The following is a 15,122-nucleotide window of genomic DNA, read 5'->3' as shown; positions in this document are numbered from 1 at the left end:
CTCCCTCAAGCCCCAAAACCAATCCCTTAACAACTCGAACACACCCACCAACCTAGGACACTGGACAAATAAACGTGTAAGAGTTTCACACTGTGAACAAAACAGACATGCTTCCCTGTGATCAGGATCCAGGTGCACTCGGTTTGTTCATGGCTATCGCCTCATGCACAATCCTCCACTGGAGGTCTGCTGACCATTTTTCAATCGGTAGTGTAACCCTGTGGTTAAATTATAGGCCTTAGATATATTACATTGCACTATTAGATAAGAGTTTGGCCTATGTTTGTTATTTTGTATACCTTTTGAATATGAATATATTATATTGTTGATATTGTTCTGCAAAACAGTTGTTTACCAATGTGAAATGCATTTACTTTCGTGTTGAAACTTACCATTGTTGTGATTGGTTGGCTGTGGAGAGAATACCTTACCTTGAATGTGATTGGTTGAGAGGGCAGCGGGAAACGTCAGCACGAGCAGACTGGACGGAGAGAAGGAGGCCTCTCGTCCCTTGTGTGAGCAAAACGGAGCAGTTTGATGTCGAGTTGTTATATGCTATTTTGCGGTGAGAGAAATGTAATTGAAGTTTAGTGAACAGTGATGTGTGAGGGTGTTTGACCGAGACCCATCCCGGGAACTGTTTGTGTGGATTTGGGAGACAAACTGACTACTCGTCAGTCCCATATGTGGACCCAGCGACGTTACGGAGCGAGCTAGCCAGTCGGTGTTCGTTGCTAGCACAGCAAGACACACGAATGGACTGGATGCGGTGAGGGGCTCTCCCCACAGTGAGTCGGGCCGTCTTCTAGTTTAGCGAAGTAACATTATCAGTTACAGTGTAGTGGTGGATTCATGCGACCATCGAGGAACGCAGAAGGAGTCGTCTGTTGCCGTGTTGGTCTGCCGAGGCGAGCGCACGGTTCTACCGTGAGATGGTGCTAACGGCTAACTAGCAAGTTAGCTAGGATGGCTGCCTGCCTGACGTTCGCTGCTGTGCTGCGGTGAGAAGCGCGAGACGAAGAGGAGCATTCTTTGTGAGTACAAGTTGGATGTGCAGGCTTCCAAGGGGAGCGAAGAGGGCTGTTTAGGGTCCCAACGTACCCGATAAAGAAACAGGCCTGCAACTGGGGGTTGACTTTCTTTTATTTTATTGCCGGCTTAGTTATAGGGTTATTGAGCTGTATATGCTAATGTGTTAGTCTGATTAATTTGTGTATATCTGAATGCAGATGCTTGTTAGCCATTGAGGCTTATCACTTTCATTCATTCTAATAATTATTACTCATAATACATTTGTATATATAATTCTATGTACCTGTGTGAGTGTGGATTATTCATGTGTATTTATTCCTGTGGTGTCTAGGCTATGGTAAGTGACATGTTGAGACAACCATAAAGGGCTAGTCCACCATTTTAATATAAGTTACTCGGTGACACATTGAGGTGTCTAGACCATGTTAGATTGCCTTAAAGGGGTCATATGCCATATTTGAGCGCCTTAAAGGGGTAGTCAACCTTTTAAGTTGGAGTTACCAGATGACACTGTAAGACATTTAGAGCCTTTAGAACATACTTTAAACACATAAGAAGCGAAGTTAACATACTTCAATAGTTTATTGGATACCGAGTTGTATAGAGAACTCAGGAGCATTGTCCTTTACAGTTAAAAGGGATAGATAGTGCTACAGTAGCTTATACAGGGACTGCTAGCAGCCTTTCGGTGAAGAGCCTAGGTCAAAAAACTCAGTCCCCTTCAAGGTTTTCATGGCCTGCAGAGACTGAAAGTGCCTCACCTTCACGCACAGGATGTAAATTGCCTTTTTTCAAACTGATCCATTTATGGGGTCATGAAAGAAAGGGGCAGTCCTTCCACTCCCCCACATTAGGAGAGATAATCAACTGTGGAAAACTATATTCTACATCCTCCTCCCACTGTCCAGCTAGCTCACAGTTGTCCATCATAAATGACCTCAGGTACTCTGGAAAAGATGCACGCACCTCCTCAATGATGATATGATTCAACAACCTGGGTCTGATGTTGGTGTGTTGTTGCAGGGTCCTAGCGGGCATCAGCAGATGTCCCAGATTCACACATGCTGGCTGAGGATAGGGTCCAAGCCTGAATGAAGCTGTTGTAAAACAGTGGCTGCTCAAACAGCCACAGACCAGCCATAGCAGCAGGCTCCTTGTTGGTCTTCAGGATCTTCCATGCATCTAGGACAGAGGCGTTGAAAGGCCACAGGCCTGTCAGATCTGCCTCCTCCAGTCTCAGCAAAAACAGTTGCTTACTGTAACACCTGTCTCCTGAGTGATTGAACATGTTTCAGCTTTGGATCTTTACATCCGAGACTGACAGTTTTGAAAGCACTGATGAATTTACCAAACATCCACAGCTCATTTTCCAACAGCTCATTGGAGATAAACAGCGTAACACCCGATACTGTGATTCTGGTAGAGGTAACCAACAATGGGGAAACAGTACTATAGATTCGAGATTCAAGATTTAGTTTGTCATTTCATTATGTACCTGCGTACATAAAATAATGAAATGCTGTTTCTCCCAGCCCACAGCAGTGCAACAGAAAAGATAGAAATATATATAAAAATACCCTAAATACGATACCACTAAAAACATATAAAAACAGAGAACAAAAAAAAAGTACAAATGGTTAACAACACAGTCCATTTAAGTGCTCCACATTCCATTAAAGTGCCATTTCATTTCGATGTTGACAGCTGGTGTCTGTCAACGAGTGACCAGCACTGATGGGGTTAGAGGGTGGGGGGGGGGCATGACCGTGGGGCAGGGGACACAGTTTGTTAATGATCCTGACTGTTTGTGGGTAGAAGCTATTTAGCATTCTGATGGATTTAGCACAGGTGTTCATGTACCTCTTTCGAGACGGCAGGAGGAAAAACTGGTTGTGAGAACGGTGGTGAGGATCCTTAGTGATGCTGGAGGCTCTGCGAACACAGCGTTGATGGTAAATCTTCAACAGGAAGGGGAGAGGGGCACAAATGATCTTGCTAGCTGTCTTCAATATCCTGTTCAGCTGGTGTTGTTCGGTCACTTTGCAGTTACCAAACCAGGAAGTGAGACCGTAGGTTAGATTCAGTGGTGCCCCTGTAGAAAGTAGTGAGGGCTGGAATGGGGAGGGTTGCCCTTTTAAGTCTCCAGAGGGCATGGAGTCGCTGTTGGGCTTTTTTAATGATGGCCAAATGTTAATGGTTGAGGTCAGGTTGTCCACCAGGTGCACTCCCAGGAACTTGATGTTACTGACCCTCTCCACAGTGGAGCCATCAATGGTCAGCGGCGTATGATGGTGCGTGTTGGCCCTCCTGAAGTCAATCATCATCTCTTTTGTTTTATTTATATTCAGGGAGAGATTGTGGGATTCGCACCACACCATTAGCTGCTCCACCTCCATCTTCTATGCAGATTCATCATTATTGCTGATGAGACTCACTACTGTTGTACCATCTGCAAACTTGATGATGTGATTGGTGTCAAATTTGGCAGTACAGTCATGGGTTAGCAGGGTGAACAAGAGGGGGCCCAGGACGCAGCCCTGGGGTGAACCTGTGCTCACTAAGATGGAATTTGATGTGTGGCTGCCCACCCTCACTGTCTACTGCCTCCATGTCAGGAAGTCGAGGACCCAGTCGCAGATGCCAGTGTCTACATTCAGCAACTTCAGCTTCTCCACCAGTTGTTGTGGTACGATGGTGTTAAATACTGAACTGAAATCAAGAGGATTTTGACATATGTAGGTGTTCTTCCCTTCCAGGTTTGATAACTACACCACTCTCAATCATCTCACTGACATGATACTCTTCCTTCAAAAACATCACCACAACCTTGTTAATCCTGGAAGCAAACAGACGATTGCCGTGTGCAGCTTGCTCTCCTACGGCCAATAAAACCTCCTCCAGAGGAGGAGGTTTTGGACAGAGGTGGCATCTTGGAGGACGCCATTCCTTACAAAAACCACTCGACCAAACCAGTGAACACTCGGCCAACACTAAGTAAAAGGAACTTAGAAAGCTTACCTGATCATGCACATAGGACAGATGAAGAATCTGGAAAAAAAAACCCGAACAGAAATCAAAACTCTGTGCCACTCGCACATCCACCACCCTCACTCATGCTCACACACCCAACCTCCCAGAATGCAGCGCAGAGAGAGAACATATGTGTATCTGTTTGTGTGTGTGTGTGTGTGTGTGTGTGTGTGTGTGTGTGTGTGTGTGTTGTGTTGGCACCTGCATACATGCACACTGGTGTGCGGACTGCAATTCATCTTTTCGGTGACAACCATAGAAGTCTCAACCTCACTATTACTCTTCTCAGCTGTCTTTTGCTTGCTAGTGTACAGCTAATTGCTGTTAGTCTGCACTATACATATCACTACTTCAGAAGAACAGATGACACACATTGATCCATTAATTTTTAGTAAGTTAGTGCTAGTGATTCCTCTCTAACAGAACACCTTTCTCCTGAATATTAATACACCTTACCTTAATCTTAACATGCACTTTAGTTTGCCTTTAACATTAATTGCAAGCCATTTAATTGTGAGTTATTAGTTGACTGATTTGATAATCGCAAACGGTGTTTAAATGTAATGCTCAGTAATTAATAGAATGAGTTCTGCATGTTTTGTAGATTCTTCCATGTTGTGAATTGATTCTCCTTACAATTTTATAGCCAAGTGTTTATAATGACTTTTACATGTGGAGGTAAAAGAATGACACCAATAGAGTCTCAGAAGACAAATTTACCCTTTTGTTTTGATGTCTGCATTGTGCTAGTTGTATACACTCTTCTCAATTATACTATTTCATGTAACGAGGTAAAATGTAAAGTTGTTTGTGTGTACAGAAAATTGGACAGTTTTCAGATACTTTCACAGGCACAGGAGGTGCTTTTTTTTACAGATATGTAAATGAAGTTGTCAGTTTGAAACTACATAGTATTTGATTTGCAACTCTTTGTGATGCAATCACGATCTTCTCTTGGCTGTCCAAATAGGATAGAGACCAAAGGTTACATAATTTTTCCAATTTGGAAAGCCATTAAACAGACTTCTGTCACAAAGGCCTACAGTTACAAATCCTGTCGTCTGTTGCTCGACAGGTTTGCTTTTTGTGAAACTGTACCTCATTAAAATCTTGTCTGGCAAAATTTAGAATTGAAGACAAAAACTTCACTGATCACTTCAGTGTTGAGAAATTTAAGGCTTTACTGAATCTCCTCATTGGGATTCAACACAGTCCAACAAGGATGTTGTTTAAGCCTTCAAAAAGAATGATTCTTCTCCTTTTTGAAAATAGGAAGCTCACAGTCACATGTATCGTCCTTTATTTATTTTTTTCTCCCCTATTCTTAGAATTCATTGAGGGTCTAAGGACGGGGTGTCATACAGAATATAATTATGAAGTCTCCCTGAGACTTGATTTTGATTTAGAGCTATACCGAAAAATCAGATTTGACTTGACTGTCTTATATTTATCCTGACCATCTGTAAACTTTCACACATTGAGATCAGGAAGGGTCACTGCACATCAATACAAAGTTATTCTGAGTGATCAGCTTTATCCTATGATGAGACATTTCTATCCTGATGGAAGTGGTCTCTTCTAGGATGACAGTGCCCCCATCCACAGGGCACGAGGGGTCACTGAATAGTTTGATGAGGATGAAAATTATGTAAATCATATCCTATGGGAGATTTTGGACCTACATGTTAGCACTTTCCACCACCACCATCAAAACACCAAATGAGGGAATATCTTCTAGAAGAATGGTGTTCATCCCTCCAGTAGAGTTCAGAGACTTGTAGAGTCTATGACAAGGAGCATTGACGCTGTTCTGGAGGCTCCTGGTGGCCCAACACCAAGACACTTTATGTTGGGTTTTTCTTTCATTTGTCACTTTGATTATATATCAAATATAATCAAATATATTGATATACATTTGACTTTATAGTACCACTTCCTGTTTTTGGAAAGGAAACGTATCATGGTTTTTGAAGACTTGAACCATTTCCCCTTTTTAACTCAATACTGAAGTGATTAGTGAAGTTTTGATGCTTGACAACATTTCAATGAGGTCTGGGTTCAAAAAAGTGAACCTATCTTTGAACACAATCTATGACCATCTGATGGACCAAAGCCTACAGATTGTGTTCAGCCTGCTTGGCATAGAATTAATAGCTGTGGGTCTGTAGTTTGCGCAAAAAAACAAAACAAAAACAAACAAAAACTAGCTAGCCTAGATGAAATTTAATTAGTGGATGCTTGATTCACAACTGATGGCAATTTAACCTTTTGAAAAGTGTCACAGTTTGTCTAAGGGGAACCTTCTGTAATCAAAAAAGAAACCCTTGCATCAATGTGTTCATCATTTCCAACATGTCTATAAGTGTGTTACACTTATTGTCACTCTTCCTGTGTCATCTAATTTTGTTGATAATATATCTTTACTACTTTTTTTGTATTGAAACATAGAGCAAAATGTTCAAAATATTGTTCCTACTGTCCCAAACTACACTTGTTTTATGGTTTCGAAATGACACACAGTCTTGCATTTTTGTGTTATTACTCTCACTACCTCCTAGTTGATGTTTATGTCAATTGTTGCTTCTCATCAGCTGGACTATTTGTCTGTCTACAGCTCTGAGGTGGTGAAAGACGATTATAAGCACAAAGCAGAGTCTCGCATCCAGGGAGTGGTAAGAATTTTTCCATCTCTCGCTCTCTCACGCTCGTTGCAAGTTGAGTGGTTGTGAGTCACTATTCTAGCCTGACAACAACAATATCCACATCAAATGGACTCAAATAAATACCAATCAGGCAGTGTGCCAACATTTATTTGGAGCCGACATCCGAGGAGCACCTCAGTCAACTCTATGTATGTCCCTAGACATGGGTTTGATGATTATCATGTCATTGTCATGAATAATAATTTAGTCAAATAGAATTGGACTAATACTGTTGAATCCCTGAGTAATGGTTATGGTATTATTAATCATTTAGTTTATCATTTTGAATCATGAAAAAGTAAGTGTTAGAGAAGTTGACAGAATGAAATTAACTAACAACAAGAGCAGTAAAACAAAGAGTTGTCAAAGGAGAAGGTGGAGAATTATGTTTGTTTATTGGGTAATGCTTTACATTAAGTGCATGTAATAAGCGTTAGTGAATAGGTAATAAGGCCTTATGAAATGCTTATTAACATTATTGTGCTAAAAAGACTATAATAAGCATTAGTTATTAGGTAATAAGGGCCATATAAGTCATAACATTTGCATTTTGTGGACTATCAAAATTATTTTAATAAATTTTAATCATGAGGGTCCTTAGATGCTGTGTGCAAAATTTTATGCAGATTGGATTTACAACCTAAGACGAGTGATAAAAAGTAGGCTTTGCATATTTCACAAGTGTCATCTAGTGGACAAAAACGTGTTTATGATGCTATTATTAACACTTATATAGTCTTACTAACACATAATAATGTCAATAAGCATTTTATAAGGGCCTTATTACCTATTAACTAACACTTATTACTAGCACTTAATGTAAAGCATAACTGTTTACTATTACTATTTACTGGTGATTTGTGTCTTTTGTTGTTGTTGCTCTCTAGGTGAGGAAGAAGATGGTGGAGAAGCATGTGCGTGAGGAGTCGATGATCAGGGGGCCAAAGTTCCTGGCCAGGCTCAGATCCCACACTGTGTTTGAAAACACTCCAGTCAAGCTGTTCTGTACTGTGGAGGGCTATCCAACGCCTCTTGTCAAATGGTGAGTGAAACATAGCTAATTATGATAATGATTGTGATATAGACATTCATTCCTGCCACTATGTAAAATTATTAGGACTTAATCGTGAGATTTTTTTCTTACAATTGTTATTTTAAATCACAGAATTTTGAGAATTGTTTCACATAATTGTGACTTTAATCCAGATTCGAGGTTATACATCCAATTAGAATGGGTCTCACAAAGAGTAACCTGAAAAGCCTGTGGTGTGCTAACTGCCTGGGCAGCCTGGGCAAGATGGACATTTTGCAGAGGCCCACTGTTTGAGAGCTCATGTTAGGACATGGTCAGTCTACTGCCACAACCTCACCATTATGAGATTGGCGTGAATAAAAAAAAAACATGATAGGTTTTTGAATTTAGCCAGTGGGTTTAGGTTTAAGTGTGTGTCAGTCAGTACAAGCCTGTTTCATGCTGTAAGCAATCATCAGCTGCCCAATATGTTCTTTCACGTATGTATGTTTCACATAGGTAAGTTCTTTCACAGTAGCTTTATTTGACAGCTGATGATTGCTTATGGCATGAAACAGGCTTGTACTGTCTCATAAAGAATTTACTTGATTCAATTCAATTCTCACTATATATGTGTGTGTGTGTGTGTGTGTGTGTGTGTGTGTGTGTGTGTGTATGAGTGTGTGTGTGTGTGTGTATGTGTATATATATATATATATATATATATATATATATATATATATCACAAAGAGACACAAATGCACATGCATATAATTTTGAAGAAAAAAATGCTTCAATACTCATTAGGATTCCTTTTCCTCTTTCATTCCGGAATGTATGGAGACCCATTTTCACATTCCCGCAACTGAATAAATTTTGAAAAGGACTAAAATGTGAGGTTTTTTTTCCACAATTGCAACTTTATCCTCTTGAGACCATGCGGAATGAAGTATAAGGTGCAGAAATGTGCATGTAAATCATGGCATCATATGAGGCCGCATGGTCTCAGGAGATAAATCTCAGAATTCATAACAGTAATCCATGGCTAAAATCATCTAAAATACAGTCTTGTAAGGCACAAGTGAACCAAGTGAAATGCTGAACTGGTTATGGACAGATGGGCGAATGTGGTGTCACACTGGATTATAACTCACTGCTGTGGCTTTCCACTAGCCACTGCACCATTACCATATCATAGCCAGTGTGTCACAACTGTGAGAAGAAATTCTGAGATATAATATCAGAATTGTGTGAATTCAGTCCTTTTAATTTTTATTCAGTGATGGTAATGGGCCTACATATTTCTCACCCTGCCTCCTGGGGTATTGTTTTTGGCACTTTTCTTTTTTGTGTGTTTGTCTTTTGCAGGAAAAGGTATTACAAAATACCTGCAAAAAGAAAAATACTCTAGATAATTCATAAAAGTCTAGAACTAAGGAGGCAGAAAAGAAATATAAAAAATATAAAAGTAATTTAACTAATATTATGAGGATACGTAAGAAGGACTAATATAATAAAATAAAATATTAGAGACTAATAAAAACAACATTAAAGTGTCTTCATGCATGCTCAATAATCCAGGTAAGAAAATCACATAAAGGTGAATCAGTTCATCTGGACACAACATTTAGTGGGAGAAACATTTCATCACTCATCCAAGTGACCTCTTCAGTCTCAACTGACTACAGGTATCCCCAACTTCATAAACAGCACAGTTGCATAATGACCGAAACCAAATGCAAATGGGCGTCACCACCCACTAGAGTTTCAATGGCCATGTGTACTATTCACAGAGGATTGGGGAATAGTTGCAATCTCAAATGGGTGAGACAAACTAACATTATTATATCGGCGCTTTGAAAGCCGAAGAGGAGCAGATCCAACGGAGACTCGCGACACGTCTAGATCAGACCACTTTCCAACATGTGATTGAGTCTAACACAACATGGAAAGTCGAAAACCATGTAACAAAAGAGGTTCGACCTACATGCTGCACGCCAGAGAAATCGGCAGACAACAGACGGCGCCCTCAACAGCAGACAAGAGAGACGGACGCCAGATACACGCCAACGATGTGGACAAGTGGGTGAAGAATCTGTCTGATAGACAGTTCACCCAAGCGGGAAAGACATCCTTGCTAAGGGGCTGAATTTTGCTGTCACACCAAGGCAAATCCTAATAGTGGAACTGATCACAGCCACAGGTAAAACACTCCAGTTTCACCTGTAGTGGCGAACGTGTATATGGAGGGAGTGGAAAAGAGGGCTCTGATGTCCTATCCAGGGACACCACCTAGCCATTGGTTCAGATTTGTGGATGACACCTGGGTTAAAATTAAATCTCACGACGTACCACACTCGGTAGACAACTACATCAAATTCACCAGGGATGATGTGAAAAATGACAGGTTAGCCTTCTTAAACTGAAATTGCAATTGGTGATGGGGAATGTTTGATTGTTGATGTTTACTGTAAATCAACACATACTGATCAGTACTTAAGGGTTGACTCTCATCATCCACTGGAGCACAAACTAGGAGTCATCAGGACGCTGCACCACCGAGCTGACAACTGGGGAAGGGGAGAAATCCCACATTAAACAGGCCCTGGTTAAGTGTGGTTATCCTAACTGGGCATTTGTCAAAGCCAGGAAGAAGCCCAAACAGTGCACCAGCTGATCGAAGAGAGAACGACAACAGCTGTCTAAGTGTAAACCAGTGGTGATTCCATATGTGGTGAGAGTGTCAGAGCAGTAGAGATGCGTATTTTCCAAACACCGCATCTCAGTTGCTTTCAAGCCCCAAAACACACTGCGCCAGAAATTGGTTCACCCCAAGGATCGGGTCCCCTGGCACAAACAGAGCAATATAGTGTACGCTGTTAAGTGCCGGGAGAATTGCCATGACTTGTACATTGGGAAAACTAAACAGACGCTTGCCAAGAGGATGGCACAACACAGGAGAGCCAACACGTCAGGCCAGGACTCCACAGTCCACACCCATCTACAAGTCAGTGGCCACTCTTTCAAGGATGAGGATGTGCACATCCTTGATAGGGAGGAACGCTTGTTTGATCGGGGAGTCAAAGAGGCCATCTATGTAAAGAGGGAACAACTATCCGTGAACCGGGGGGGGGGGGGGGCTAAAAGTACATCTGTCACCATCTTACTATGCTGTGATTGCAACCATTCCTCAATCGTCTGTGACTAGTACACATCGCCATTGAAACTCTAGTGGGTGGTCACGCCTATTTGCCTTTGGTTTTGGTCGTTATGTAACTGTATTGTTTATAAGGGTGGGGATACCTGCAGTCAGTTTAGACTGAAGAGGTCACTTAGATGAGTGATGAAACATGTCTCCCACTAAACATTGTGTCCAGATGAACTGATTCACCTTTCTGTGAACAACATTAAAGGTAAATGGAGTGTATAGCTACATCTCCTGGTTTTACCTGAAAATCTGACATCAGACTGCCTGATTTCACCAGTAACCTGTATATAATAATAATAATCATTACATTTATATAGCACTTTTTTAGACACCCAAAGCACTTGTATATGTATGAGTTGTACTTGTATGAGCTGAATTCCAGTAACGTTCAAAGCTATATCAAAGAAGGTTTAATCAGTTCATCTGGATACAATGTTTATTGACAGCATTTATTGAGCATGCATCAAGACGTTCAAAGCTATATTTAATTTTCTTCATAAGTCGGTATATAAAAAACATTGGACCATTTGGTACTGAGTTTTGGTAGGAGGAAGGATTGTCATATGAAAAGTTTTGTTTTCACGACTGTAGCCAAGCTTCTTTTGTTAGGCAGAATATGGGAAAAATCCAAGACATATTCACTTTATTACACAACCTCAATACTCCTTTTTACTTTTGAGGGCCCAGTGCATTATAGTCTTTTGGACTATTTTTGTTTTGTCAATCAATTTCAAGACATTCAACTTTCTATTTCCAAAACATATCCCTATCCATTGTCATGAGAGAATTGGTGGCACAGTGCAGTGGTTAGCGCTGTCGCCTCATAGCAAGAAGGTCCTGGGTTCGAACCCCAGGGTTGTCCAACCTTAGGGGTCATCCCAGATCGTCCTCTATATGTAGTTTGCATGTTCTCTACGGTGGGTTTTTACTGGGTGGTCCGGTTTCCTCCCACCATTAAAAAGACGTGCATGTTAGGGTTAATACTCCTGTCTGTGCCCCTGACCGAGGCATGGCAAGACGAACTGGCGTTGGTCCCCGGGTGCTGCACGGCAGCTGCCCACTACTCCTAGCTACACAGCTAGGATGGGTTAAATGCAGAGCATAATTTCCCTGGGGGGATGTTTTAAAGATTTTTAGTGGTCAAAGTTCAGGGACAGGGTTTGTTATGCCTGGCACCACTTATTCACAAGTAAGTCGACACTTGTTTTCAGCATGTCTCTGCCTACTCACATTTATAAAAAGGTAATAAAAAGGGGTGTAGATGAAGAAGACCATGATGAAGGTGGCAGTGTTGTGATCGAACAACAAATCCCAGCTTCTCACAAGTCTAACCAGAGAACTTAGTTGGCTTATGCCGGCGTTTCACATTTCTACTTGCCTCATATTTTATAGCTCTAACATACTGGACCCAACACATGTCGCCTACATGATATGGGGTATTGATGTCTTTGATACCTCCATATGTTGTAGGCAGTTCACGGGGGTTGATCATGATGTGCTTTTTATCCCAGAAGACGAAGAGAGAGTATAGATTTTCTTCCTCTAAGTGGCCATGTGATATGGTCTAGTTTTTGTGTTGAATTTACTACTAACACAATCAGTTGACCATCCTAGGGAAATACCAACATGATTTTGCTTAAAAAATGTAAAAAAAAAGTGTACTACCTCTTTAATACGGTAACGAAATCAAAAGATCCTGTTATAAATCTTAAAGCTGCTTTGAAGAGTTTTCCACTGAGTATTTATCAATCTCTATGATTAACATAATCACATGATCCCATCAGCGAGAACATTAGATATTACTATATGATGCTATATGGCTTGGATCCCCCGCAAAGTCTGACTAAATGATTTACGGCACACAGACAGGATAAATAGCCATAATTAGAGATCCATTACTTCATCACTGCATGACTTGCAAACACTTATTTTTCCAGAACACCACTTCATCGTTTACTCTTGTCTTAAAACCAAATGCACCAGCTACCAGAGGTTGAATGCATGTGGATCTTTGTGACTAGAGACAATGTTTATGCAAAATGAAGTCATTCTTCTGCAAAACACATCTGCTTTTGTCTGTAGAAGCATGCAAAGTCAACAAAAATCCAAAACTCCTCCTTGTCGCGGCTTTAAGGAATAAACAGTGAAATTAATCACTTGAAAATCAACAAATTAGATGCAGTAAGTAAAATGGTTGGTATATTATGAAACGAAAATAATATATACAAAGAAATACTATACTTTTGTGATGATTGTCCTGAATAGGATCCCCTGAGATCAGATCACTCTGATTCCCTCCGTCCTCTGCTCTTCTTTCCTCTCCTTCCAATTTATGCAGTAATGGATGATGTTTTCTCTTCATTTAGGTACAAAGATGGAGTTATTTTGGACATATCCTCTGGAAATTACCTGGTTGAAGCCAATGTTGGGCTCCATTCTCTGGAGATCCTCAAGTAAGTCCAAACATAAGCTGTTTTTCATTTCAAGAGATATCTTTACCAAAACAAGAAAAAGCAAAAACCTAAAAAAAGCACAAACACATAACACTCATTCTCTCTCTCTCTCTCTCTCGCTCTCGCTCTCTCTACTCTCTTACATGTGTAGAGAAAAAGATAAAAGTGGGGAGAGAAAGCCTTTTTTGGCAAATCACAAACATGCCAGAAACGTTACACATCCATGGCACATTACCTTAAAGGATAGTTCCAGTTTTTTACAACCTGAGACTAAATACCCTTTTCCCACTGGCCAAAAAACCCACACAAAAAAAACTGCTAATGTCCGCCTTTGGTCAATGTAAAAAGGTGGATGTTAGCGGGTTTTTTAGCCAGTGGGAAAAGGGTATTATTTTCGTTGTTTTTGCCATCATGCATATGGGTTATAAAATTATTCTACTTTGCGGCCTCATTTTGGATATCTTGGATACAGGACCCATTGGACCAAACACGTACAATTTGACCCAAAAATCATGTATTTGGAAGTAAAAATGAAAGTGTAAGATAAAATGTATTACCCAAAATGTCCAATATTATTAACAATGGTCGATCATATTTGTGATCCACTTCCTGGTTCAGCTTGCGGGAATGAACGGCATGACTTAGCTTAAGTCAAGTCAAGTCAATTTTATTTGTATAGCCCAATATCATAAATTACAAATTGCCTCAGGGGGCTTTACACAAAACCTGTCCTTAGACCCTCATATCGGATAAGGAACAACTCCCTAAAAAAAAAAAAACAACAACCCTTTAACAGGGAGAAAAAAATAGGAAGAAACCTCAGGGAGAGCAACGGAGGAGGGATCTCTCTCCCAAGACGGACAGACGTGCAATGGATGTTGTATTTACACAATTTACATAATATAGCATTGAAAGAGGATAACAGAATTATAATGAAATTGTACAATATATAAAGAATATGATGAGGAGGATGCCAAGCAGAGTCCAGACACCACCGGAACAGCCCAGGACCCGAGCCATGTGACCACCATCACCATGTAAAAAAAAAAAAAAAAAACCCTAGGAGGAGGACAGACTACACATGCACACAAGGGAGACTCGCATCACACCATTCACATACACAGAAGAAGAGAAAGAAGAAGACATCATTCAGTGAGAGAAAAGACATGTGAGAGAAGAGAACAGTTTGCAATAGTCAATAATCTATACACTATAATCTTGTTGGCAGAACAGTGCTTGGTAAATTCATTGAGACAGAAACCGACCCGCCATGCAGTACAGGTTGTGAAGTACTCAACTTAAAAGCAACTAATTGTAGTTAAAGGCAAAAAGATGAGTTTTAAGTTTGGATTTAAAGGACTCAACAGACTGATTGTATGACGGCAGCAGGCAGGGTATTCCACAAGAACAGAAAAGGCCCTGCCACCTGCTGACTTCTTAACTTTGGGTACACACAGGAGCCCTGTATTTTGAGAGCGAAGAGCTCGAGATGGATATCACTTTAAGTAGTAACCATCGATAAACTACTCAACCAGTGTTATTGGGAGGTCATAGATAATGGGAAATCATGTACACCGTGTAACTGAGGCACTAGGTTTTTTGTTTTTTGTTTTTTTTGTTGTTGAAAGGACAGGTTTTTTCAGGTGTCCTGTAAGTCACCGTTGCAAAACTGTGTAGCAATGATC

The 15,122-nt window shown here is 40.6% G+C and overlaps 1 protein-coding gene across 1 annotated transcript in view; it reads left to right on the top strand.

Annotated features, from left to right (window-relative positions):
- myom2b (myomesin 2b) overlaps positions 1-15,122 on the top strand; it is a 76,322-nt gene that overhangs the window by 1,165 nt on the left and 60,035 nt on the right. Inside the window, exons 2-4 of the mRNA XM_056278543.1 lie at positions 6,677-6,734; positions 7,652-7,806; positions 13,351-13,437. Of these exons, the coding sequence (XP_056134518.1) occupies positions 6,677-6,734; positions 7,652-7,806; positions 13,351-13,437 (300 nt within the window). The remainder of the gene's footprint in view (positions 1-6,676; positions 6,735-7,651; positions 7,807-13,350; positions 13,438-15,122) is intronic.

Source organism: Lampris incognitus, chromosome 4, assembly GCF_029633865.1.
Source record: "Lampris incognitus isolate fLamInc1 chromosome 4, fLamInc1.hap2, whole genome shotgun sequence".
NCBI classification, from domain to species: Eukaryota; Metazoa; Chordata; class Actinopteri; order Lampriformes; family Lampridae; genus Lampris; species Lampris incognitus.
The sequence above is the reverse complement of the archived record's forward strand: the minus strand, read 5'-3'. Positions and strand labels throughout refer to the sequence as shown.